Source organism: Bacillus rossius, chromosome 1 (assembly GCF_032445375.1).
Source record: "Bacillus rossius redtenbacheri isolate Brsri chromosome 1, Brsri_v3, whole genome shotgun sequence".
NCBI lineage: Eukaryota > Metazoa > Arthropoda > Insecta > Phasmatodea > Bacillidae > Bacillus > Bacillus rossius.
In genome coordinates, this window is record NC_086330.1 from 43582499 (window position 1) to 43610292 (window position 27794).

General features: G+C 34.8%; 1 protein-coding gene across 3 annotated transcripts in view; it reads left to right on the top strand.

Annotated features, from left to right (window-relative positions):
• The window catches only part of LOC134535320 (uncharacterized), a 93892-nt gene that overhangs the window by 20931 nt on the left and 45167 nt on the right, over positions 1-27794 (top strand). For all 3 annotated transcript variants that reach the window (XR_010075609.1, XM_063374390.1, XM_063374398.1), the window contains exons 2-3: positions 10392-10624; positions 23798-24757. Coding sequence is in view for 2 of the 3 variants with exons in the window: in XM_063374390.1 (XP_063230460.1) it covers positions 10392-10624; positions 23798-24757 (1193 nt within the window). In the remaining variant the exon portion in view is untranslated. The remainder of the gene's footprint in view (positions 1-10391; positions 10625-23797; positions 24758-27794) is intronic.

Here is a 27794-nt window from a genome sequence, read left to right on the forward strand (position 1 = left end):
GTAGATAGACCATAGATTACACTACCAGGGTGATTTTAGATAAGTGTCGTATCATGACTTTGGAGCTTATTGTATAGATTTAAAGGGTAGCCTGTCAGCCTTTGGATCACTGTCAGCTATGGGTACAACTACCTTACTTGGTTTCAAGCATTTAAGCCATTCTAATACATGATTGGTTGTCTTCACAAACCAATATAGGACCAGCCAGTTGTATGTCTAAACTCGCTATCAATTGCTTTAAATATAAACACACTGTTCTGCACACAGACAGAGAAACATTCACTTTCAGTGCTAGACAATGTCACTACTTATAGCTTCTTTGATTTCCAATATACAAGATTACAATTTAATTTAATAATAAATCATACTTTTTCTATCCATTACATTATTAGCAAAATCGCATTAGAGAAGGCTGTTTTACTGATTAGACTTTGTAAATCTTAAAGTTAAGTTATCAGTACCCTTTAAGTATCTTAAAACTTGTTTCAAACATTTTCAAAGTACTGTCCCATAACGCATTTGAAAATGATTAAAGTAAGTCACAGCAAATATCAGGTTGGCTGAACGACATAATGTCAAACATAATGACAAACTTTTACAATCTGTCATTTTTAATTTTTTCAAAATTTTCTGAATTAAACTTTTCTGAGAAATATACTAGTAATTCTACGATAGGCTGTCCAAAGTACATAGGGGGTGCGGCCAAGGATAAAATTTGGATTTTTTTAAAAATTTAAAACGGATATTATGACTTTAATCCCTTTTACATTTACAGAAGGGCAAGTCAATTTATACATTTTTAGTTATTTTTTATAAAGCCAGGGTAAATACATAAGGCAGGGTAGATACTTTATGATCAGAGGAAAGATTTAATGTCATTACACAATTATTAAAATTTACTTTTATTAAACATTGTACTCAACTTACAATTAGAGTATTATTTTTATGTTAGCTATATTCTTTGTTTTAATGTAAAACTAGAGCTTCTTTAGTTCTTTGACAACAATTAAATTTACTTTAAGTAATAAGTGACATCGTACTTTCAACAACAATTTTGTGACATAGAACAATAGCATGTAGTCTTTATTTCTTCTGATGCCTCCTCTTTCGTGTAAGTTACAACTGTGTACAGACTTATCTGTTGACGCAAACCTCCGAAATGGATTGCCTGAATCTCTTCTGTGTATTTGGTTAACAGCCATTCTGTATGTTACGGATGTTACATTTTGGTTTGTTTTTACCTTTAATTTTTAAAAGTCTTAAATGAGATATTAATTCTATTATGAAATACTTAAATAACTATGAGAAACCAGTTATGATTGAGGTTTCTAACTTTGTATTTTAAGTGGTGTGAGGATTATTTACTGAACTATAGTTCTCAACATAATCTACCTGAATCACTGCTTTACCCTTCTTCAAGTTCATTTTTCTTTCTTCAAAAAATTTGGCTTGTTTTTTCTTCACAAACGTGTGACTTTTGAAGCTAGGAAGAACCAAGTTAATTTTTCTTACTAGTTCAAGAGATCCAGTGTTCTCGTTTACGTGTAACCAACCATCACACTTTTTACATTCCATCTATTTCACTTGCTAAGAAGATCACAGTCAGTTTTTAAAAGAACTTTTATATCACGATAACATGTTTCACAGTTATTCGACATACAACATGCACTTCCTATATCACAGCACATTTCTTCTAGCAATGTTTTATGGGTCACAGAAGACCCCAAAATATCACACTTAGGAGAAATAGCATCACTCAAAAATTTAAAGTTAGCATGTTGCATACATACACACACGTTATGAGGTGTATTATCCTATTACCTACAGGAATTATATACTTTGGTCGTAACTCATGAAACTTTGACAGAGATATCTCAATCTGGTGTTTATCCATAAAAAGTTTATGGGCTTCTGAAATGGTCATGACTAAAAAGCACTTTTGCTTTTGAGTCTTCTGGCCAGTATTTTTATCCTTCATTGATGCGTAGTTCCTTTTTGATGGCGCTTGCCAACTAATTTCATCTGTTTCTAGAAAATCTATCACTTTTTCAGCAATATCTTTAGGAAGTAAACGAGTTTTTGACAGTTTTGTCACAGTATAAAGTTCTGAAGAACTATTATAAGTTTCCTTTACAAGCTCCCGGACAACTGCTCTCTTCTTTTGAGGACTATGTGGAAGATTTCTTTTTTGCTTTAAAGACTGATTTTCGAAGAATACTTGTGGATGCATAGGAACCAATAATCGCTATCAGTAACATTACTGTTGTGGCTCAATTGATTTTTTTTTTTTCAGAGGCTTGCTCTTTGCGCCATTTTTTTTATCCTGTTTCGGGTCATTTCCCTTCTTTTTCTTTAGCAATTTTTCATTTTTGGCACATTTTTCCTTTTCTTGTTGCCTAGCAACACGATTTCTGTCTCTGTATTTATTAAGTAGCTCTTTTTTCACTTTTCAGGATTTTCAGCCTTTAATTTCTCCTGAAATTTAGCAACTCTACTTGCCAATGATGTTGGTGCCATGATCCTGCAAAAATGATAAAGGGCTTTCATTAATATTTTTTTACTGTTATAAATTAAACGGAGTACAAACTAAACTCATACAAGTCTGGTTTAACATTCTAATAAGGGACAATCCATGTCAATTCAACCAATGGAAAAAAAATTACGTCTTAGCATTTCCTTTATTTTAGGCACAGTGTTAGTATTACCTAAGTAGATGACTATTGCGAAATTGTAATTTTTTTGGAATGTTTGTTTTTGAGTTATGAATTTATGAAATTCCAAAAAAATTGTAAATTCTGCAGCACAAGGAAATCTTTAAACTGTTCTAGTTAGAGAACTGTTAAACTTAGAATACTGAAATTTGTGGCATTTTGTTTAGTTTTGTATGGCATTTCATAAAATATATAACTCAACATGGTTACATTAAATCTTTTTTTACTTCAAAAGTTTGAAAAAAAAGTTTTTATGAAACTCAAAAACGGAATTTTCAATTTTTTTGAAAAAAATTTATTTTATTCATACTTTTATTGACTACCTATATACCAAATTTGAACATGGTATTCCAATGCTATCTTACTAAAAAATATTTTTGTCTGTGTCAATGTATGTAAACTTTTGTAACAAAGAAAATCACTTAAATTATAAATAAATAATTACTTTACTAATAAACTTAAATAATATATGGTTACATCTCACAAAATTTGTCTTGTCACATAGTCAGACTTCTTGGCTCAGTGGTTGGAGTTCCTGACCGATGGCCTTCAGTCAGTTATAGTCATCATCATCATCATCATCACTTAGACAATACTTTGGTTACTGTTCTTGAATTATTAGTATAAGAGATTTATCTTTTTGGACAGAATTTGTGAAGCTGTAGTCATCTCCTGTTGAGGTACACTGTAAGTTCTACCTGTGGCTGTTATTGGATTAATTTTACAAATAATATAGTTTTTCGGTACCGTCAAAATGTCTGCTCTCCTTGGGTACATAAATGAAAACGAAGGACCACTTGGATGAAGAAAAGAAACAGTAACTTCTTCTTCAACTTCATTTTTTGAAAGAACACATGCCATCCACCATTGTTTATCATAGGTGCATGCAACAAAACCTACTCTCTCTTCAAATGGTACATCTTCAACAACAGGACTAATTTGAACTTTGTGCACTTCAGATTTGTCAGAATATGAATAGATTTTTGCCTCAAGTGTATCTGTTGTAAGAGGAATATATGCATGGAATTTTTGAGTTCCTACTACAGCTGTTGATTCTTCAAATCAAATTTTCAGCAATTTTTCTTCTTCAACATACTCCTCTTTTGCCACATAGAAAAAAGTCACTGAGGGTATGTTTCTTATTCCCCACTGAAAAAGTTGAAATGGTGTCAATATGTGGTTGTCTGTTGGATTTTGAAGACTGGCCTTGGCTGCAAGTCTCTTAACTGTACCTGCTACTCCATCACACACTCCTTTGCCATGAGAGGTTGCGTAATAATGCCATTCAGCTTTGAGTCCATCAAAATCTTCACCATGGTGACACAGATTTGAAAAGTTCTTTCTGTTTTTATATTGTGCAGCTGAGCCATCAGAGAAATAGTACAACTTTGTTAAATTGGGCAGAAAACTTTTCAAGAAGCCAATAAGTTTTTTTTGAAAGACATGAACAAGGACTGTGTTATGGGCTAAACAATCTGAAATAAATACAAAACTTTTATGAAGAAGAACTTGTTTTTCTGTTTCAGTGTCTGTATTCTTGTAGTACACCACAAATGGATGGACAGTAGCCATGGAGTTGTTCCAATGGAACCCTTGAGCTTCATCTTGCAGAACAAACGAATAGTTTTCTGCGAAGTCGCATGTTATCACAGCTTCATTTTCTCTCAATGAAGATTTCTTCTCAGCAAAAAATTGTGATTGCTGTTTTGCAATGAAGTCATGTTTCTTCAGGTGTACTAACTGGATACAAAATTCGTCAACAAATTCATCGGTTGGTTTACGTAACGTTTCAAAAGAACAACGATCAACAGTTACCCATTTTTTATAACTAATGTTCTCAATCATATCTTCCTCGAGACAACCCATTAATGCTTCTTTAAAATCATCAATTGTTGGACAGTAATCACATTCATCAAGGAAGCACAGTTGACTTGGTGGGTTGCACATTATTTGTGACAGATATTCTTGATACGTCTTCAGTGAATTTTCCAACCCAGGTAGTGTAATTTTATGCAAGTTTCCACCCACAATCTTTAATTTTACGTTTTGGTGCGCAGTGCAAACACACACACAATGTGTGCCACTAGCACCAGCTATTACACAGTTCTTGGGTCTCAGTTCTGCAAATTTGGAGAAACCAATTTTTAACTCGGGGAGTTTGGACTTAAATAGGCAATGCACTTCTCTCAAGTTTGATAATATTAACCTTTTTTGAACGTGAATAGGTTTTCCATTAGCATCTTTTCCCATTGAGACATAATCTTTCAAACCAGGCATTTGCCTACTAACATCATCACTGCAATAGAATTCCTTTACTTGTGTTGCTGTTTCTCGTGACAAGACTTTCCCAGGTTTTGGATCTGGTGTAGACAAAACCCCTTTCACTTCTAATAGTTGTTTTGCTTTTCGTGCAGTGTAATTGCTTACACCAAACTCACTTTCAATTTTGGCACAAGACCAACTTTTGGGTAAAATTGTTAAAATTTGTAATCTTTCACTTTTACTTGCAGTTGTAAATTTTTCTTTCAGCTGATCTATAATTTCTGTTTGAGATCCTTCGCAATTCATTCCTTAACATTTCCCACATTTTTAAAAAAAGTTTCATCAATCTTTCGTTTTATTTTTTCACTCTTTTCTTTGCGGTATCTTTTTTGACTTTTACATTTACTTTGTGAAACAGGTGACTCTCCAATAGAGGTTAAAGATGCATTTAAATAATTTAGACCTGTTTCAACGTCCATGTATGATTCAGTTTCACCTTGACTACAACTTTGTTTTTCAGTGTCATCTTCAACAATGCCTAATTCATTGCTTTCAGTTGCATTAGAGACACTATGTTTTTCCTTACCTAACTGTAAGCGGCAGGAAGTACAAATTTTCATACCATCTTCAATACCATAACCTAAGGAAGTCATCCATAAAGTAACATTTCTCAAGTCTTTGGAAATCCAATGTCCATTCTTTTTTAAAGGATTACAACAGTATTTTGACCACTTTTTATCCATGGTATACTCCAATGATCATTTCTTACTATGATGAATGAGCACAATTAACTATACTCAAGTATTAAATACACATAACCTCTCAATATTGTTCACTCAACAAAAATATCAATATTGTTCACCCAAAAAACAATCACCATTAAAAAAATCACTACAAAAATCTTAGTCTAAAGCTTCAAAGCTTCATAAAAGATGAGTTATGTAAGCACTTGGTAAACCTCCATAAACCCTTTTGTCTCTCCCAAAACACAATATGGCAGAACAGGCAGTGATGCCAGGCTTCAAGGAAGTATTTCCTTCAGACTATCAAAAAATCCCTCACCGCATGAAAAATTTCCCACTTCAAGTTTAAGTTGAATATAACAATTATTAAAAGGGACCATTTAATACAAAACAAATTGTAAAAATTCCACGTAAATTATTTATCATCCTAACTGTCATTCAATGTTTTCTTCAGTTATTAATGTGCAACCTGATATAAACAAAAAAATAATTTTGTTAAGATACCATTGGAATACCATATTGAAATTTGGTATATAGGTAGTCAATAAAGGTATGAAAAATATATATTTTTTTCAAAACAATTGAAAATTCCATTTTTGAGTTTTATAAAAAAAATGTTTTTGAAATTTTTGACGAAATAACGGCTTTATGTAACCATGTTGTGTTATATATTTTATGAAATGCCATACAAAACTAAACAAAATGCCACAAATTTCAGTATTCTAAGTTTAACGGTTCTCTAACTATAACAGTTTAAAGATTTCCTAGTGCTGCATAATTTACAATACTTTTGGAATTTCAAAAATTCATAACTCAAAAACCAACATACCAAAAAAATTTAAATTTTATATCATGCTTGTGATAGGTAGTACAACATGCATAAAAAAATTTATTAAAATCTGAAACCTTGACATTAATTTTTATTTATTTATTGGTTGATTTGATATGGATTGTCCCATAAAGGATTTATGAGCCCCCATTTATAAAATATATGCTTAACCTGGTACATCATTTTAATTAGTTAGGCTCTAACTGAATTCTGGGTTTCGGTAGATTATTCCAGAATCATGCTTGTGTTTATCAAATGACAAATAGTATCTTATTGGCAAGTGATAAATCAGTCATACGCTCGTAACTACGATATGTGTAACATCCGTAACACCTATTTATTGGAAATAAAAACCTAGAAAAATTTATTAACTGTGGTTAAAGTAAGTTTGTAAGTAGTATGTCAACCTTAACCTAAATTGCAATGTAAACTAATAAAGCTGTAATGTACAGAAAACTTTTACAAAGTGAAAAATAACTTTCTGGCGCCAGAGTGTTGCGCCTGTCCGCTCTTCCTTCTGTTCCTTCCAGACTATTCTCAAAATATTACACTAGCAATATCCAATAGAATATAAAATTACCCAAAAAATTCAAATACAATGTTCAAAATTTAGTAAACAAAGTTGAAATTCATACCATATTAAAAACTTTTGTTTAAAATGATGTCCTGTAAAATTATAATCTATACTGCTTTAAACAAAACAATTACTGACAATTATCAAATATCAAAATTAATTATTATGAACTAGAGTTAACCCTCAAATTAATAATTAAGTATCTCAAGGAAATAAGTATTTTAAGGCTGTCCATGAAATTTAACCAAAGTAATTAATAACAATTCTTAATAGATCTGAACAATTATCATCTACATAAAAATAATTATTATCCTTCATATCAAAGTTATTCTTAATATTCTTGACACCAAAAAAAAATATACGTATATCACAAATCCTCATTGTGCAATCCTACAAATGGATGCCATTACAAAAACAACAGTCGAACATTAAATGTCAGAATAAACCAAAGACAAAATCACAGGTAAGTCAAACCAATACTTAGCCCAATGCAGAGGTCATCCTGATGAGTGTCAAGGTATAGCAAAGGAACATGTTTTAAGTGATTATACAAAGGAAAGTGAAGTGGAAGTAACTTGTAATGAGAAGGAATTGTTTGCTGAGTGACATTGACAAGTTGAGAGCAAGTATAAGGAAGGAGAGAGAGTTAGATAGCTCACGAACATGGTTGAATTATGCAGTTGAGGATCTAGAACAAGAAGCTTTAAACAGGAACATATTTAGCACATGTAATTGGTTGCTGAAACCTCTTTTCTGAAAAATACAAATAATTCCAAATTTCTTGTTTTTACTTTCTTGCATGTTTTAAAATTATTTTCTAAAAGGTGTTGTAATACTTACAGAAGTTTTCCAGTATTTAACGTTGTTAACAAGTGGTTAGTTTAGGTATATTTAAAAATAAAGTATAATTGTGAGAATGGTTGGTTAAGTTAGGCTACCTACATTCAAAATATGGAGAAGGTATGTATATGGTTAGTAGATTAGGTAGCCACAGTAATAATACTTAAGTTTAATTGTGTGTATGGTTAGGTCAGGCTACCTGTTTAAAAATAGTGCCGTAAAATAATAACAATGATTGGTTGTGATAAGTACATCTATTTTAAATTATTAATTTCTAACCAACCATTCAAACAATTTTAAAGTAACATTAACTAACCATTGTTACCATTGTTACAAGTGAATTGTGGGGAAAAAAACTGGTTTCATAGGAGATAGCCCAATTAATTAGTGTTTTATTTATTACTAATGTTTACACAAAAAATTTAATTACTGCACTCAAGATTTCTGTCCACAACAATTAGTCTTACACTGATTATTGAAACATTAACACTATCCACTGGAGCTTGGCTCGACAGTGTCTCGCTCTTCTGTCTGCCTTTGTCCATTTCCTTCTCACACTCGCCCACGCTGCGCAGCACAGTCCTGAACTATTGCTCGTCGCACCCGACTGGCTTGCCAGGCCTTCACTTGCAGGTTCTCCTCCCGATGGGTCCGGTTCGCTCACCAAGGGCCATTTGGACTCTTCATCTCGATTGCACGGGTATCGCCAGTATCACTCCAAGAAGGGGAGACACTGTCCACTACTCTCAGAACCCTCGGAACTCCCATGTCATCGCTTATATACCCGTGACGTCCTCGTCAAAGGGACGAGAACGGCTGTGACATGTCGCGTCATCCCGGGCCGACCCGGTGCCCGATAAACCCAGAACAGCGATGCTTATGCACGCCACTCTAGCGGTGGCCTCTGTAAGCCTGGAATTCCCAGGCCGCTAAAGGGGACAATAGCCGAGGCGGGATGGTGCGCAGGGAGCGGAGGGGTATAGGTAGCGAGGACTCTTGTAATCTGGCCAGGCTTGCGTGGCATGCCTTACGTCAATGGACAGCGTGTGATATCAGTGGCTGTGTGTGTCCGCCAGCGTGCTCCGAACCTGGCGTGCATCGTGGTCTTGTCTCTCATGTTCATAACAGTATTCAAAATATATCTAACCTAATTTAACTGATCATTCTCATATCACCATATTTTTATTTTTAACATTCTCACGATATCACCATATTTTTAACATATAGGCTCTCATTAAAACTGTAAACTACTTTAAGTATTATAATCCCTCTTAGAGAATGTTTGGAAAAATAATCAGTAAGTAAAAAAATACATATTGGAATTTTTAAATAACTTTTTACAGAAAAGAGGTTTGCCTTCAAAATTACCATAATTAGTTCTAAAAAAAAAAAACTAGCTAGAGCTCTTCACTTGTACTTGCTCCCTGTAATAAGTAGCAGTTTTCTTCAGCAAATAGTCACAATATCTCCATTTACAACATATGGTAGTGTTTTATTTCTAACTTCATAAAAATATGTAGACTAATAGTTCTAGGAATGCTTGTTTCTTGGAACTAATTGTTGTCATTCAATAATTAGCCTGGTGACTGACTGGAGAAATTTATAAATACCCAAAATGAAATAAAGAAAACAGCGAGATGGTGTAGCAGTAAAGTGTTAGAACACATCCTTGAGGATCAGGAACCTTCTGGTTTTGGTTTCCATGCCTGTATGGTTCGTTAGAATTGGTCATGTGATATAAAACCAAAACATGTTTAAATATACAATTTAAAAAGAACAAAAAATAAAACATACACTCTTTAGGTACTGTAAAATCCTTTAGTTTACAGAAACATTACAGTCCATTCAGGATTATCAGAATAATGTTGAAATGAATGGTTGAAAAAAAATGCTTGTAAACTGGGAATGAAATAAGGTTTGTACACTTTGATATGCATCCAGTTAAGTTGGCAGCACTTTGAGAAAAGGTAAAATTGGTTTATTTTCATTTATTTACAACGCTATTTTGTAGGAACATTATTAATGGTTTTGCCTGGCTCGGCTCATGCTTAAAGGTCACTAGACTCAGCAGGCTGTCGAGAGAAACCATGGAACCTCTGTCAATTACTTCATGTCCAAATTTTCAAAACCCATGAAAAAAAAAAAAAATCTAAAGTTTGTAAATGTTACCGGCTATTACTGTAAATGTGATTGTATAAAGGTTTCCAATAAATTCTGTCAGCAATAGATTTGTAATTTTTGTCCTACCATCAAGGTACACTCAGTTATGAAAAGTAATCTCATAACTCAGCCAGGCCTCCCTGGTGTCTGGACCCTGGGCCAATGCTATTTTTGGCACGTGGTGGAAGGATACTGAAAGCAGATCGTCAGCAGAGCTCTATAAAATGTTGAAGCATGGAGCAGCTGTAGGAGATTACCGACGTTACTTTCAGGTTCTCCCGGCACACTTGCGGTCAAGCAGGAGCCCCCTGATGAAGCGGAAATTCGAGAGATGGCGGCCAAACTGGTGGAAGCAAACAACGCCAAGATGGCCGTGGCGGCAGCGGCGGCGGCCAGACAGACGGCGCAGGTGGCGCCCAACATGGTGCAGCCCGGCCAGCCCGGGATAATGAGTTACCTGACACGCACGGGCGGGGGCGCCGTTGTCACGGTCGGCAAGCAGCAGGTATGTTCCTGGTCTTCATCCAGTTGTTCAGTAGTATTTGCTCCACCTTTGACCAACAGATGTAACATGTCGAATATATCCAGTGCAAAAAAATAACAAAATTTAAAACTGCAGTGACGATGTAAAACATGTGTAAAAATTGCAATGATATAAAAATGATGCTGGAATCACAATAGCGTCATAAACATGCTGCATTGGGTGCTCATTTTTTTTCTAACCGTTCATGTTGAACACACCTGCAACCTCAATAGACTTGTTGATTAGAAATATTTTCTATTCCCATCGCGTCGTGGGCACAACGTTACTGTAATGAGCATCAGAACCTTGTTTTTGAAAGGTGGTTGAATGGAGGATTGGTAATATAATTATTATTCGTGTATCGCCAAGGTATAATTTACTAAATTTATCGGTGAAAGCTCCGAATTATGTTCACACATTGTGAATTATTCCAACTGAGTATTGTGTACTTAACATATTTCTCACAAACCTGCCGCTTGACAAAACCTGTAAGAATTGATGGCGTTCGTATGTGTGGTACATATATAATGACAAAAAAAGGGGGTTGTCTGTAAAGTCGGTTTACGGACGATAATTTTACGTAATAACGTTATAAGAAAACATTGATGAAAAATTGCATACTTTCTAATTTTCAAATATTATTTACAGTTTTTGCAAATTTAATTTAAATAATTTTTTTGAACATAATTACGAACAATTAGTTATAGAAATATGTAAACTGAAATCAAATCAATGTCAATAAATTGTTAATTTGAAATGACGAAATTGGACAAATAAATCAAATTTTTTATATTGCTGCTTTTAAAAAGCCCGCCTTAACCTGTTTGGGGTCGTCCATTAATCACGTGATTTTTTTTAGCAAATTTTTAACCCCCCCTCCCCCCTAGTGATTTGTGGTGAGGTTTCAGACTTACCCCCCCCCCCCCCCAATAAAACACGTGTATTTTTTTTGGTACAAAATATTTTTAAAAATTTCAGAATATTATCTTTAAATATAGGTATAATCTAATTTAATTCTGGAAAATTAAGCACAGTGATAAAAATGTCCAGACACACATTAAGGTTGCATGTTTATTCTCACTGGCATAAAAATAATAAAGGAAAGGCTTATATGTGATATACGCATGTATTCGGCGCCAAAATCAAAGTCTTACTGGCGACTGGCAAGCCGAGCCGGGTGGTTCATGTTGCGGCGGGCGGGGATATTGTTGCCTGGCTAAGGCGAGTCAAGGTCACGCGGCCCTTTTCGGTTTAGTAGAAATCGCGCGAAAAAATAAATACACGTGATATCTCTCTACACCCCCCCCCCCTCCCCCCTTGTGATATTTCGTGATTTTTCCTGACAACCCCCCCCCCCCCCCTCCCCTTTCGAGCCTCACGTGATTAATGGACGATCCCTTTGATATTATAGAAGATTTTCTCGCACGGTGGTTGGCCGGTTCAACTTGTCATTTTAGACACATTGTTATGACGTGTGAGGTTAAACATTAATTTTTAATCTTACATTAATAGCTACGCAAGATCACTTATTTTTCATTGAATACTAAATAAAAGCAGTTGACATTTTATACAATCGTTTATATGAGATAATAATTTTTTAGTCAAAATTGTTACATAACCTATTATTACTGCACTCTCCGACCGATGCTACTTTTTTTTAATAATCAAAGAACAAATATCGCTAATATAATTTTTAAAATGCAAGAATTAATTACCTTTTTTGTCGCAATTGTTGTTGTAATAAACAATAGAAACCACATTACCTTTTCACTTCACTTTATAAACAGTTGACAAAACAGTTCACGTGTAGGTTGTGTGCTGCCGCTGTCTCTCTTCTACTCGGATGCATTGGCCGATGGAGTGGAAGAGAGATAGGTGCGTCACAAGCCGAACGCTTAGGTAGGCCAATCATGCCTCTCTCTCTCTTGTTCCGCGCTCTCGCTTGCACACTCGGCTCAGGCGGAACGTGACAATGAGTCATGCTTTTTCGTGCGTGCAGCCGGCGTTCATCGATTTATAAGACGTTATCACTTAAAAAACATTTCTTATTTATCTTTGTCGTAATGAGTGAAAACGTGTGTTCACATTAACGCAATATATTGCTTACACATCACATCCTTCATGTTAAGCCATTGTGCTATTGTATCTCTAGCATAATGAATTGAAAGTGCAAGATCCCAACATAGCTAGTAATGGATGAGATTGATGTGTACATTTTCAATTGGTCACCATTGATGTTCATTTTATCATGAGAATGCCGGCAAGCTATTCATTATAAATGTAGTTTTGTTGTATCAAATTAACTGCTTAAGTTGAGTGGTTGAATTTTGATCGCTGTTGCCTCACCTGCAGGATGCCTTCAACTATGTCGAGTCCATCGGTGATTAAACAACATGGCGGTATGCGATGGAAGCATGTTTGTATATGGTTAATGCCAATCATATTTACTATTCAATAGAGAGGTTAAACTGAAATGTAAGCTGTCTATTCGTAAATGTCTGAAATTATATTTTTTACATCATGATTTAAACTGTTAGCGTGTTTGATTAGTGTATTTAATTTCGTAACTTATTTGCAAGTTTGATCAGTTGCACTCTTTAAAAATACAGTTTGTGTAATTTTGGAAGAATCAGAAAACATGTGTTTTAAGATAAGTAAAAATTTAGCTTATTGCAGAAAAATTTAATTATCAACATTCTATTTTAAAGAGATGCAATGAAAATTTTTCATTTGTAGGAAATTACAGTTAAACCTCTTTAATACAAACTTAAAGGGACCATAATTTGTGCACTTTGTAGTAACAAAGTTTTTATTAAACAAACTAATTCTAAAATCACTTGAAATAAAAAAAAAAACAATAATTCACATGTAGCCTAATTCAATATCCAAAAATGTTTTAAGTTCAGTGTAGCCCTGACCACAGCCACAAAATTGTCTCTCCACCACATCATGTTAATTCTGAGCCACTGCCTGACACTTGACCTATTGGTACCTCGCACAGATGCTGTCTTGATTCCATGGCCATCCTTTGTTCTCTAAGAGAAAAAAGGGTACTTACGTGATGTAATTTTTAACTATTCACAAAGTACACAGAAAATATATCAGTAAATACTGGCGCATGGAAACTGCATTTCGACTAGATCAATGAGTCTTTCCCACACTTACAAGAAACTCCTCTCCCTCTCTAATTCATATGTGACCAGTAAACTATTGCATCAGCCAGCTTTCAACAAATGAACCACAGCAGATAGTTACAAAAGAAAATTATGTGAACACTCATAAAACTTTAACATTACAAATAATCAAACAGGAACTTTTGAGTGGCTTATGCACCTTTAGCAAGCAAATCATCAAAAATACTTAAAAAGCATGAAGCAATGCAAATTATGATCATAAAACATGTGGCAAACCCAAAAAATTACTTCTCAAAAGGAATAAAAAAAACTGTATTTACATGATATCAAAAAAACTCACCAATTACTGTATATGATCTGAAAATATATGAAATATTTATTCAAACGTGTTAAGAAAATGGTGAGGGCAAGTCACGTAAGTCGTTAACAGCATATAGAAATATATTTGAATCTGTTGCTTAATACAGAACACTGTCATAATATATTTATTTTGTAAAAAATTGTTTATATTAACATAACCTTGCAAGCTGACCCGTGCAAATATTTTGCACAGTATCATGATAAAACATAAAATAGTATTATAATATAGTTTAAATAAGTAAAAGCAAGTATTTATTAATGAAAGATATTTTATTTTGAAGAGAAGTACCTAATTAATAAATATCAGTCATATTGTAGGCGTCACAAGTGATAAATAAATAAATAATCTATGCAGATATTTTGTTCAGCATCAATGTTATTGAAGTTAGGAGTACTGACCTGATTTATTAGGTTGATTTAATTAAGTTAGTTAGGTTTATTTATTTACATTGGTTTATAAATTACAGTTTATAATTTATAATACTTTACATTGATTTAATTTGATTGATTTGCATGATAGATTACACTTGTGTATAGAATGTAAACAATCTAACAGCTGTCATGTTAATACAGATGGCATTCCTAATGAAAATTAGCTTTTTGTAAAAAAAAATTTTAATCAAACTTTTTAACGAAAACATTCATTTTAAACTACACTAGGGTCTCGATAATCAGAGTTCCCAATAATCAGAGTCAGTTTCGGGGGTTATGAGAAAGAAAAAAATACGAATTTTGCAAACATACATACATGTAGGGACGGCCAGGGCTACGTTGAGGAGGAAGGCCCGATGGGGTGAGTTGGGTAAGTGACTGTACATAGCAGGTAGCGGCCCACCCCTGTCAGAAGTCGCAAGAATCTATTTTTAGAACATTGGGGGAAACCCCTTTTCTCCGTCGGCCTGGATCCTCCGCCCCCTCGTCACTTCCCCGCGTTCCCTCCAGAGGGCAATTTTTAGTTCCCATAAGTTCTTCGCCGTGAGCACATCTATGTAGTTACGTCCCAGTTCTATTACGAACCAGTATGAGTAAAAGAAAACATACTGAAATATCATTAAGTGATAAATTAGAAGCGCTGATGCGGGTTGATAAAGGTGAGCCGCTAAAAACAATTGCGCGTGATTTAGGAGTGAGTGCTGTTACTGTGGGTGACTGGAGGCGCAACAGAGAGAAATTGGAGTTATGGCAAACTCAAAAAAATCTTTCTCAGGCTACAACATCCATATCTCGTATGAAAAAAAGTGAGTACGAAAAAACAAGTGAAGCTTTGTTTTCATGGTTTTTAGCACAGCGGCAAAAAGGTGTCCCTCTTTCTGGGCCTATATTACAACAAAAAGCGCAGTATTTTCGTAATAAATTAAAAGAAGGTGAAAGCAATTTTAATGCCAGTAAAGGATGGCTGGATAAATGGAAAAAAGATACGGTGTGCGGCAATTGCACATCACAGGAGAAAAGCTTTCAGCTGATGCTGCTGGTGCTGAAAACTACGTTCAAAAATTTCAAAGCATGATCGAAGAAGGGGACTACACACATGATCAATTATATAACTGTGACGAAACTGGGTTAAATTTTAAAATGCTACCTGACAAGAGTCTAGCATCCAAAGACGAGATTTCCGCTCCTGGGCATAAAAAGAGCAAGGAACGAATTACTGTTCTGCCATGTTCCAATGCCTCTGGGACACATAAGCTTCGTCCCTTGGTGATAGGAAAGTCAAAAAAACCTAGAGCTTTTAAAAATGTAAATATGAACGCACTACCCGTCTCATATAAAAATCAAAAGAAGTCGTGGATGAATACGACAATTTTTAAAAATTGGTTCTTCGAGGAATTTGTTCCTTCAGTAGAAACTTTTTTAAAAGAAGGACAATTACCGAGAAAGGCACTGTTGGTTATTGACAACGCTCCATTCCATCCAAACGTAGAAGAGCTTTCAAGTGATGAAATTAAAACTGTTTTCCTGCCCCCAAATGTGACTAGCCTCATTCAACCTATGGACCAAGGCGTCATTGCGACAATAAAGAAAAAGTACAGACGCATGCTTCTGACATATATTTTGCAAGAAGAAGAAATTTCATTAGTAGATATGCTAAAAACAGTTAATATAAAAGACGTTATCTATTGGTTAGTTGATGCGTGGTCAGAAATTAAACAGGAAACTATACAGAAATCCTGGTCAAAACTTATAAAACCGAGAGTTTCACAAATTGAAGAAGAAGAAACAGTTGAAGATGACTGTGATAATATGACTCTATTGAATTTAATGGTGGCAATCCCTGGCTGCGAAATGGAATCCAGTGCTGAAGAGGTTAAGAAGTGGTTAGACAGTGATGAAATTGAAGTATTGACGGATGAGAATATTATTGAAATGGTCAACAACCGGGATGAGGACACCGAAAAAGACGAACAAGAGGAAGAAGAAAGCAACAAAAAAATTAGCCATGCAGATGGGTTTCTACGCTTAGAAAAGGCACTCGAATACGTGGAGCAGCAAGATGACGTCACGCCAAATGACGTAATGTTTTTTAAAAAGTGGAGCACACGAGCAGCTGAGAAGCGAGGAGCATTAAAAAAACAAAAAACAATAATAGATTATTTAAAAAATAATAATTATGTATATATTTATATTCTGCCTTTCAATATGTTTGTATTTCCTTTTTATTAAAACATCGACATATGTATTAGAAATTGATTTTGCGTGTTTTTATTCGTATTTCCAATAATCCGAGGTTCTGATAATCCGAGTTGGCCCCGGTCCCATCCAGCTCGGATTATCGAGGTTCTAGTGTATTTGGATATATTTTGTCAGCAGGGAACATAAGCTTTTAAATTATGTTTGAATCATTAATTTTGAAGAAAAATTAAGGGAGATATGGTCGGTGTAACACCAAAGTGACCCAAGCGCCTAACTCCATATTTTGAGAAAATTGAATTTAAAGTTTGATTGTTGTAAAATTGGGTTATGTTTACTTATAACACTTTTTAATCATAATATATTTTATTTTGTCTCTAATACTATTCAAATACAAAGAAGTATGATTAAAATAATAACAATTGTAATTTTTTAAAATTTATTAAAGTGGTGTACCATTACTTAGTTCACTTTGTTTGGATATGAGCCGTTTAAAGTAGCACCTTAGTTTACTTTGGCTGGATAATTATACTGGATGCAATGTAATAAAAACAAATACCATTCTAATCAAAAATGTATGTGGATAATTGAAACAAATTAGACATAAATAGTTTTAATAAATATTTTTATTAAATAAAGAAACAAAACATAGACTCTTTATGCACAGTCTTATATTGAACAGTTCTATTACACAGCCTCATAATATACTATCCTATTGTACTATTATTTAATGTATTGTACTAATTATTTAATGTTTTCTATCTCCTATCATCTTAATATTCATATGCCTCGAAAATGAAATCCTCCAGGACTATTCCATCGCTGTCCTCTTCTTCCACGTTCTCAATTGGCATTAGGTTTAGGTAGAAGTCATGGAAGATTTGCGGGGCATATCTAAGTGGGTGCTTGCTCCATTTAGTTTTTTTTTTTTTTTTTTGAATGTTTAGTTCATAGTAGGGCACTTCCTTGTCATGCATGTACTTAAACTGCAAAATACCTGGTTTGTCTTTTTGGACTTGTATTTCCATCATTCTTAGCCATGAAACGGTTTCATTTTGCACATCTAGTTTTATTTTTTTGGTCCAATGTATGACTTTTGAACACTGAGCTGAATGCCGTAATAAATTCATAAAACATACCATTTTTTGTATGATACAAGACCAGCTAGTGACAGTGACGAAAAAAAAAATTGATAATTTATATAGAAAATCCAGCAATAGCAGTGGTATATTTTAAGGGTGTTGCTGGAGATATATATTTTTTTTCAGACAAAAAAGTAGTTGTCATGAAACATCAATGCAGCCGTCTTTTGTATCTTCTTTGACAGCCTAAAAACTTCACCAAATAATGTACTTACGCTTAAAATTATTTCCAGCTATTCATTTACTGACACCTTTCGCACAACAGTTAGTGCACACGGAGTTCTTCCATACCACCCGAACTCCTTCGATCATATGTGAACTCTGGTGGACTCAAATGTGACTGAATAAGCCTGAAGTCTGACTCCTTCTATAGTCCGTTGTTGCAACACCTAAAAAATCAATACAGCACATAACATGTCTCAATAAAATCTCATAACGGGATCCCAGTTTGTTTATGTTAAACTATTTATCATATTGTGCATCATTAAAGTCTTTTAAAAAAATACTTATTCTGAAAAATCAAATGGTAAACATGTAAAAAGTGCCAGAAAATAGTAATATGCAGTGTCTGTAAAGTATATTGTGTAAATGAACACGATCTGAGACCTAGAATACAAAGTTGACAATGTGTTATTGGTGCACACATTTTCTTGCCGGCATTATTTTGATCTTTACGGAATTGGGAAGTGAGTTTGGTTTGCACTTTTTCTTCAGGAAGTACGTTAAAAATTTGTTTCTGGTTTAGTTATTGCAATTTTAATTTTTTTAAGTATGCAAGTAATAATATTTAATATTTTCATCTTATCATTCCCAGTTTTAGAAAACAATCTATTAGTAAGACGTGATTTTTCGTCGTGGTTCGGAATGTTTTTATAAATTTACGTGAAAAACCATTCAGAACTTAAATCTTATTTCGAAACTAAAAATGTTGGAGAAATTTTGTGATTTAATAAACTTTATTAAATAGCCATTGATGTTTCGAAACCCCATCTATTCATTGATTTTTGATTACATTTTTTGTAATGAATTTAAATCTCTTAAATTGTGTACTATGTGAATTAAAAAAAAACACTTTTAAACATGAATTAAGGTGTTTTGCAATTCATCAATATATCATTTTTCAAATTAATAAACACTCAACAAGCAAGCAAGGTGATACGAGAATTTGATCCTGTTGGTGTATGTAGCGGTAGGCAGTCCCCCGCCTTGCCGTGACCTTGTTCGCAGATCACGCAGCAACTGGACTTGAACAGAAACAATGACAAAAGAGCCTTCGCCTCCAACTCTCCCCTTGCTTCTTCCCCTTCCCTCCAAGAAGCTCAAATATTTCGCTCCATCCATCCACTAGCCGCAGCACGTGGCCAGTAGCCCAGCGTGCTAAAAATGTTTACTAGGGAGACCCCTTTATGTACATTATACAAAGGACACAATAAACAATGGGCACTGGCACAAATAAATATTCATTAAATTAAACTTATAAAGATTCATAAATTCAAAAACTTAAAAATTTGATGGAGAATAAAATATATTTTTAGATTTTATAACACATGGAGAGTAAATGATACCAACTGAGAGTACACTAATTATGGGAGTATCTACGTATACAGTAGAACTTGGATAATTCGAACCTCAAGGGACCAGTCAAAAACTTCGAATTATCCAAAAATTCGAATTAAGGAAGTTCGTAATATAAATAGGGCCAAAACAATAAAAAATCATATTTTCTATTAAAACTCTTTATTGGTTGACATTTTTTGAATAAATACATCGATTAATGCCTAAATGATGCATACATATTAAAATGACCTTAAAACTATTGAACTGAAACATAAAAACAACCTATTGTTTTTGAAAAAAAGATGATATTTTGGCCTGTTTTCTCGAATTAAGGCTCTCGGCCATTACAAAAGATTCTAACTTATTCAAAGAGATGAAGTATGAATCACTTACATTAATTCGGCTCTCAAAAAAAGTCTAAGTTCTTTTATGTGATTCATGGCGTCAGCTGCACTCGGCACCGGTTCTTCTTCTACTCCAGCGATCTCTTCTTCCGAACCTTCCCCGTCATCATCTTGCTTCTCACTGCCGAGCACCTCTGCGATGATTTCGGTGTCAGTGACGTCACCGCACACCGCAACATCTTCATCGACATTGAGAAAGTCTTCGTACGAGATGGTCGGGTCGGCTCCCACATTCTCCCAGCCGTCGACTGCTGCTGGAATGGCTTCCGCTTCAGTGGCTTCCACAGTTTCGTCCTCGGTTTTAACAAAACCTGCCTTTTTAAAACAGTTTTTGATTGTTTCTGGCTTCACTCTGTCCCACGCTTGCTTACACATTCTGGAAGCTTGCAGAATATCGAGCTTTATTTTCAGGGCGTTTCCATCTCCGGACAGTATGTTTTCTACCAGCAAGGTTCTGTAGAAATGTTTCAAATTTTTTATTATCCCTTGGTCCATTGGCTGGACAACAGATGTCATATTGGCTGGGAAAAAAACCACTTTAACACATTTCAACACTGGTATGGTGTTATGCGCAGTACAGTTGTCGATGAAGAGGACCACCTGACGCTTTTCTTTAATAAACTTCTTGTCCAACTTTATTAGCCACTTTGAAAACAGGTCGCCTGTCATCCAAGCGTTTGAGCTGTTAACGTAATCCACCGGTTTCGACTTGACATTCTTAAAACAACGGGGATTAGCCGATTTTCCAATCAACAAGGGCAGCTTTTCTGAGCCGTCCATGTTTGCTCCGACTAAAAGCGTCACTCTTTCTTTGCTTAGTTTTCCACCATGACATTTTTCGCTTTTAAATGCCAATGTTTTGTCCGGTGTGCATTTAAAAAAAAGGCCAGTCTCATCAACATTGAAAATATTGTTTGGGTCTCTATCTTGGATCATCTCTTCTAAATCTCGCTTCCACTGGCCGGCTTCTTGCTGGTTCACTGCCCCACTTTCGCCACAGACTGCTTTGAACGTAATTTTATTACGTTCTTTGAAACCATCCAGCCATCCAGTGCTAGCTTTGAAATTTTGTTTGCCCAATTCTTTAGCGAATTGCTCGGCCTTTACCCTTATTAGGGGACCACTCAACGGAATTTTTTTGTCTCTGGCTTGCTTGAACCACTTAAGAACACAATTGTCGACGTCTGGGTTATCTGGTTCTCGTAGTCGTTTTCGGTCTTTATCAAATTCCTCTGCACTGCTGAGAATTTTATCTCTATTCTTCAAGAAAGTGGATAGAGTGTTGGGTGGAATCCCAAAGTCCTTCGCGATTTCCAATTTCTTTTTCACGCCTTTGTCCACTTCCCTAATCGCCGCTACTTTTTCAGCTAGAGTCAAAGTTTTATAAGCACGGGATTTTGTAGACGAGGTCGACGCCATGGTTGCTACTCTCACAGTTCACTCACTAAACGACACTGTACGTAAAAACTACACGTAATCACACATCAAAAGACAATTTTAAATAAGCTACAGTACACTGTATGTTACAAAACAGACGATACACAGAACGATGCACAGTTGTACAGTACGGAGTGGAGAGGGGTGAGTGTGGGGAGGGGTGACCTTGGAGACACTACTGCTGCGTGTTGTTGCTACGCGCAGGCGGTCGGCACTCGGCACAAGTGTGCGGGAGGGGAAGGGTGAGTCATCACACTACAAGCTACCGTGCATTTGGTCAAACGCTTAACTTCTGCCGAGTATTGTTTGTAAAACGTATTTCCTGATAAATTTACAATTTTTTGAGCCGTAGTTTATAATTTATTCACTAAATTAGACGCACCAAAAATTCAAATTATCCAAAATAAAATTCGAATTATCCACGATTTTTAGCATTGTTTAGATACAAAATGCTAGGGACCAAGAGGAAAATTCGAATTAAAGAAGATTTTGAATTAAAGAAGTTCGAATTATCCAGGTTCCACTGTACTAGCTAATTAGTAGTTGTATTTCTAAGTTGATATAATCTATTATAGTTATTGATTAGTGTAAACATAATATTTTTCCTATAAAGTGTACATAAAGTAGGTGTTTTATGACTAAAAAAAATTGAGGAACTCTTAGTACAAGTGTTATTCAATACATATTTACAATGACCTTTATAACAACAGTTTGTGATAATGAGAAAATCAAGATAGGCTCGCCCGTCAATGAGGAAAGTTAAATTAGGAGGAAGGAATTTTTTTGAGCAATAAGATTGATACATTTATTTTGAATATGTTCAATTTTATCATTGTCAGAAGAATTAATAATGTTCCATATTACTGAAATATATTCAAGTTTTGACCTAAGTACTAAGAAAAAAGATAAAATGGAATCAGAATTGTAGCTTAATTAGTGGTGTGTGAATAAGGACAAGTGTTCTTCTGGAACTAGAAGTTAAATAATCTACATTATAAAATAATTTTAAATCTATAAGAATTCCAAAATTTTTTAATGTTGTAGTTTTTGGAATTAAGGTATTTTCTAATTTATCATATTTTATTGGAAGTTATTTCCTGGTAAAGGATATTATTTTAGTTTTGTCACTGTTAAGACCAAATAGATTTGACTTGCAAAAAAAATTAATTGCTATACTGTCAGATTGAAATAATAGACATTCATTTAAAGTGGTGATTTTTCTACAAATTTTTAAGTCATCTGCAAACAATACACCGGGAGAATGCGAAATAACTTGAGCAATGTCTTCAATGAATATATTAAACAGTAAAGATGATAATGTACCACCCTTAACTTGAGTAATGTCTTCAATTAATATATTAAACAGTAAAGATGATAATGTACCACCCTGTAGGTGATCGACGGAACTAGCTTCAAAATGTGTGGAGTTACTGTTATTAATAGAGATAAAAAAATCTTCTGTTTTTGAGGTAACTGGAAAACCAATTAGCAAAATTATCACAGAAACCAAAATTAGATAATTTGCTTAATATTAATGGAGTTGGCTAAATCAAAATAACAGTAATCAACCTGACCCCTGTGTGTGACTTTGTTATAAATAGGATTGAAGAATGTAATTAATTTTGTAGTTGTGTTTTCTTGAAAATATTTGAAAGAACCATTTAGAAGAGCGATATGTCTGTAGTTGGGAGACATTTAATTTAGAACCACTTTTATGAATTGGAATAACTTTTGCAATTTTCCATTCATTTGGAAAGACTTGAGTAAACTCATGTGTTAGAGTAGGTACTAATAGGTGAGAACACCCTTTTGTTATAAATTTTGGTATACCATCAGGACCAGTAGACACGGAAATTTTTAAGGCTTTACTGCCCTAAAGGACTAAGCTTTCTGAGATGGTAGGAACAGCAATAGTGTCACAAAATGAAGTAGAAGGAGCATGATAAGTGCATGTTGTTGACACATAAACACTTGAGAAGTACTTAGCAAAAGCATTTGATAATATGTTTGGATCACTTGAAACAATACCTTTCACTTCTAATGAATGTTGTTCTTCATTATTTTCACATAATGCCAGAACTTCTTAGGATTGTTCTTGATATTATTGTTAATGACACAAAAGTAGACTTTTTTCAGTTAATTTGTTTGTTCAATTTAATTTTGAAAATTGACCTTTTTTTTTATACTATTGATATTTTATAAATCAAATACAGCATGTTTACAAACATTGTTAACACCAGACAGGTGATTCATTACAAGAAAAAAAGACAAAAACAATTTTTTACTTCTTTATTAAAGTAAATAAATTTTTGTTTAGGAAATATCTGAAATTGCTTAAGCTAAGCAACAAATTGATGAATAATGTTTCTTATGATCTATATCTTTCAGCTGTGAAAACATGGTTGAATATAACAATACTTTTCAATAAAAACTTAATTTTATGTGTTTTGTTTGGAGTTTTTGGATTTATTGTTTCTGTTTCTGTGTTGCTAGGAAAAGAATGCTACAGATGCAGTCAAGAAGCCGTTGCTTGACGAAGAGTCTTTGTGGGGGAGGTTTGGTTGGGTAACGCTTGGCAAATGCCACATACCTTACATCTTACGGGCTGGTGAAAAGTATTGTGCTGTGCGAATGGTTGAAAATAAACTACTTAATAGGTACCTGTGTTATTTAAATGCGGAAGTGTACGAATGTACTTGCATACCGAGTTACTACATAACAGATTCTGAAGCCAAGTTATTCAACGAAATCAACCAAAAACATTGTGATGGACACTTTGGTCGCGAGGCATTCACCACGCACGATCTAGTAGTGAGACTTCAAGACGCAAGGGAGTTTTATCACTTCCTGGACGTGTGTTACAACAAACTTGTACTTAGTTCGAGCAATCCCAAAGACAAGTGCGGCTTCATCCGAATAAACGGCGAGTCGGTCGTGCCGTACACGGTGAGAGAAGGTTTAAAATACGTTCCACTTTTCTATTTCGAAGGTGAAACGGATAGTTTAAAACTGAAGGCGGAAAAGCTGGAAGGGTGGGACCTGTCTTACCTGAAGTTTTGCTGTAAGGTTCAAGGCATCCGTAGTGAACTGTTTGCGCACGAGACGTGTTCTGTGATAAGCTTGAACGACATCCGGGGCTACTTCCCTACGAACACGTTGTTCGAGGACTACTGGCCCAGCAAGATGGTGGAGTCTCAGATGTTGCTCGCCACGAAGGGCAGCTCTAACAACGGCACCGGGGGCATGTGGACCAAGCAGCCTCCTCCGGCCAAGATGGCACCGACCGCGACGCAGGTGCGACCGGCGGCGCCGCCCCAGGTGTCGACCGCCCAGCCGGTGTGCAACGGCTGGTCCGGCCTGGTCGGCGGGCAGCCCACGTACCAGCCGAGCATGGTGACGCAGCCAGCCGGGCCGGTCATCAGGACTCAGCACACTCCTATATCTATGCATAGTGTGAGTACGTCTGTTCTGTCCCTCACTTAGCACCACTAATACGTTTGTGTTATTTGAAATCGCATATTCTGAAGCATTATTCTCCATAAATAGCAAGGCTTAATTTACTTAATGTGTTCCAAAATGTGTAAGGAAAATTTCTTTATGTAATATAAATGCGTAGAATAGCACTTAATCATAATTGTGTCACAGAATTTACATCATAAATATGTCACACAATTTATCTTTATAAGCCTACAATAGAATACTTTGTATGACAAAATACAACACCGCGTAATGGAAGATAGGTGGTTATGTATTTATCGTCAGTCAGCTGTTTTGCTTGCCCACCCAGGGTGACCTTCAACTCACATCACGTACCTTTCCACTTTACATTTTAATTTTTGAAATGTTATAGTGCTTTTTCGCATATCATTGCTTGGTTTATACCAATCCTGTCAAAACCCGTGATTTTTTTTTCATTGGACCATTGCAACATTCATTTAACATTTTCAATGTGAATCATCTGTTCATGTCTGTCAAATATGTTCCTGCTAGTACAACCAACAGCATCAGACTTATATAAACATTTGACAGAGTCCTTGTTTTGTTCAATTGTGTGCACAGGTGACTTGCTTAAAACTAAAGTGCGACTAACGTAAGTGTGGCCTTCGTAACATTCTGCATTTCTGATTTTGTTCCAAATACTTGAACATGATGCATCAAGCTCTCACTTGGAAGCCATGATTCAAAAATGATTCCAACTACAGGTGCTTGCGCATGTACAGTTACCGGCAGATTAATGGACAGACGTTGCTTTGTGTTGTGCGAGTTCCCTGCCACTAGCTAGACTGAAGTTCATCACGGCCCGGTCTGTAGCCGGGCAATAACTGTACGGCCCAGCAGCTTACGCGCAGAAGTATAAACATTTAGTTCTGTACACTCAATAACTGTAACTGAACTTGCTATAGCTGATGTTTGTACATCAGTCGATAGCGTAGAAATACCTGCACGTGCATCTCTTCCTCCTTCGCATAGTTAACTGTATGCAACGGTACATATGTTTTTTTACTGAATTAAATCAGACTGTGGCGTCATGCCTGGTTTTTTTTTTTTGCCAGTAGCGATTTTGTGCTAATGGAAATTTACAGACGTGCTATTCAAGACTAGTGCAGTAAAATTAACATAGAGCTAAATGAATTCATGCAATTTGAAGATGTGCTAAGTGAGGAATTAGTGGTATTTACTAGCACATTTTGTATTTTTTATCTTGCGTTTACAAAATTTGGTGGTTTATATACCCTTGGTTGTTATTTTTTTAAATTTAAGGTGGTGTATTAAATTTTAAGCTTATGGTTTGGTGAAAGTAGAGAATTAGTTCCTTATCTTAGCTTTGTATTTTTCATCACTTGATAAAAGTGTATATTATTTGCAATGGTAAAATTGAACAATATTGAGTTTAAGTACACTTGCTGTGATGCTGTTTTAGTTTGATATTGTGTTGCTTGAGGACATCTTGTATTTGCTGATATGGGCACTCTTGTCAGGAAAGTTAAGGTCTCATCTGGACAAGTTTTACTACTTAGTTCTTTAGTGTTATAATCCCAGTTTATATTTGTCCGAAAAATTTAACTGCTTATGAAAATGTTTTGTGAATCTCACTTCTGTACACCTTTTTCTTACCTGTTCATGTGCTAAGATATGTGTGAACATGTCACATTTTTTTCATCTCTGAAGTTAACTGAAACCAACTAAGCAGTGCCAGATATATTTAAAAAAATGCAAAACTTTTTTCCCTTCAGTTTTGTAAACTCTAAAATATTAGGACTTACAAGGAAAATTATGATTAGAATCCGTGTTGCTAATTCAGGGAAAACCAAGAGAAGTCGGGAAATTCCAATTACCCTGGAAAAGTAATGGGAAAGTGGAAATCAAAAAGATATCTGGAATTTAGTATATATACTATGAACCAATACACTTTCCCACATGTTGTTAAAATAAATTTTTCAAGTTGTTTAAGAAAATGTTTTTGTTTCTCCTGTAATTTTAAATTCTGTCACGTCGCAAACATTAGGGTCTGATCTTGGAATAGCATGAAGCTGTGATGTACATTGTGACCAATACTTTGGCTATTTCGACTAATCAATGTGGGCATTAGAGAGAATAATTCTTATAACTCCACTGCACGCTTGAATTATTTATTATTTTGTAGTTTTGGTAAGTTAAAAACTACTGTTTGTATTTTTACTTTCATCATACATAGATTCTGCAATCATCTAGAACTTTAAATAATTTTGTATTTTATAATTTATGTATTGTGAAGATTAACATAGTATTTGATGTTGGGGTTAACGAGATTAAATAAACACTTAGCTTAGAACTGTTGTCAATAAATGTAGACTAAAATCAAAGTAAAATTTCCTCCTGGTAAACCTGTCTAATAGACTAATGAAAATCAAAACTTATTTGTTCAGATTATTGTTTGCTTAGGCCATGTTCCACTCAAAATCCATTTCATCATTTAGCAATTTACCGTTTGCATTTTGTTGATTTTCATTTGGAACGATGAGACTGTCATTTGTCTCCAGATGTTCCACAGCAGTGCCTTGTTTTCATTGTGCAATACAAGTAAATTAATATGGCAACAACAAATGTGAGAACCAGGTATGTAAATGTTTGTATTAATGCGTGAGATAAATGGTTTAATTAATAAATGCAGAAAATATATACCTATAAATAAAATATGATACCATTGTCTACCTGATGTTTATAAATAAAGATGCACCGATTTTTACCTTTAGTGATTTGCATTTTGCCTGCTTCGAAAAAGCTTATAAACAAATTGTAGATCAATAAAATACATCATGGCTTTTGTCGCTAAAAAGGTCACATCACCATCTTGTTTGCAAAATATGCCATTTGGAGCACTGCCTTAGTGTAGGTCAATTTTGTTTTACCAGGAAGAGATAGTTTTTTCCATCATTAACTGTGTGTGTAGCCCAGGAATAATATGTTACCGTAGTGTTTTGTCTCATAGTTTGTGCTTTGGTTTGCAGGT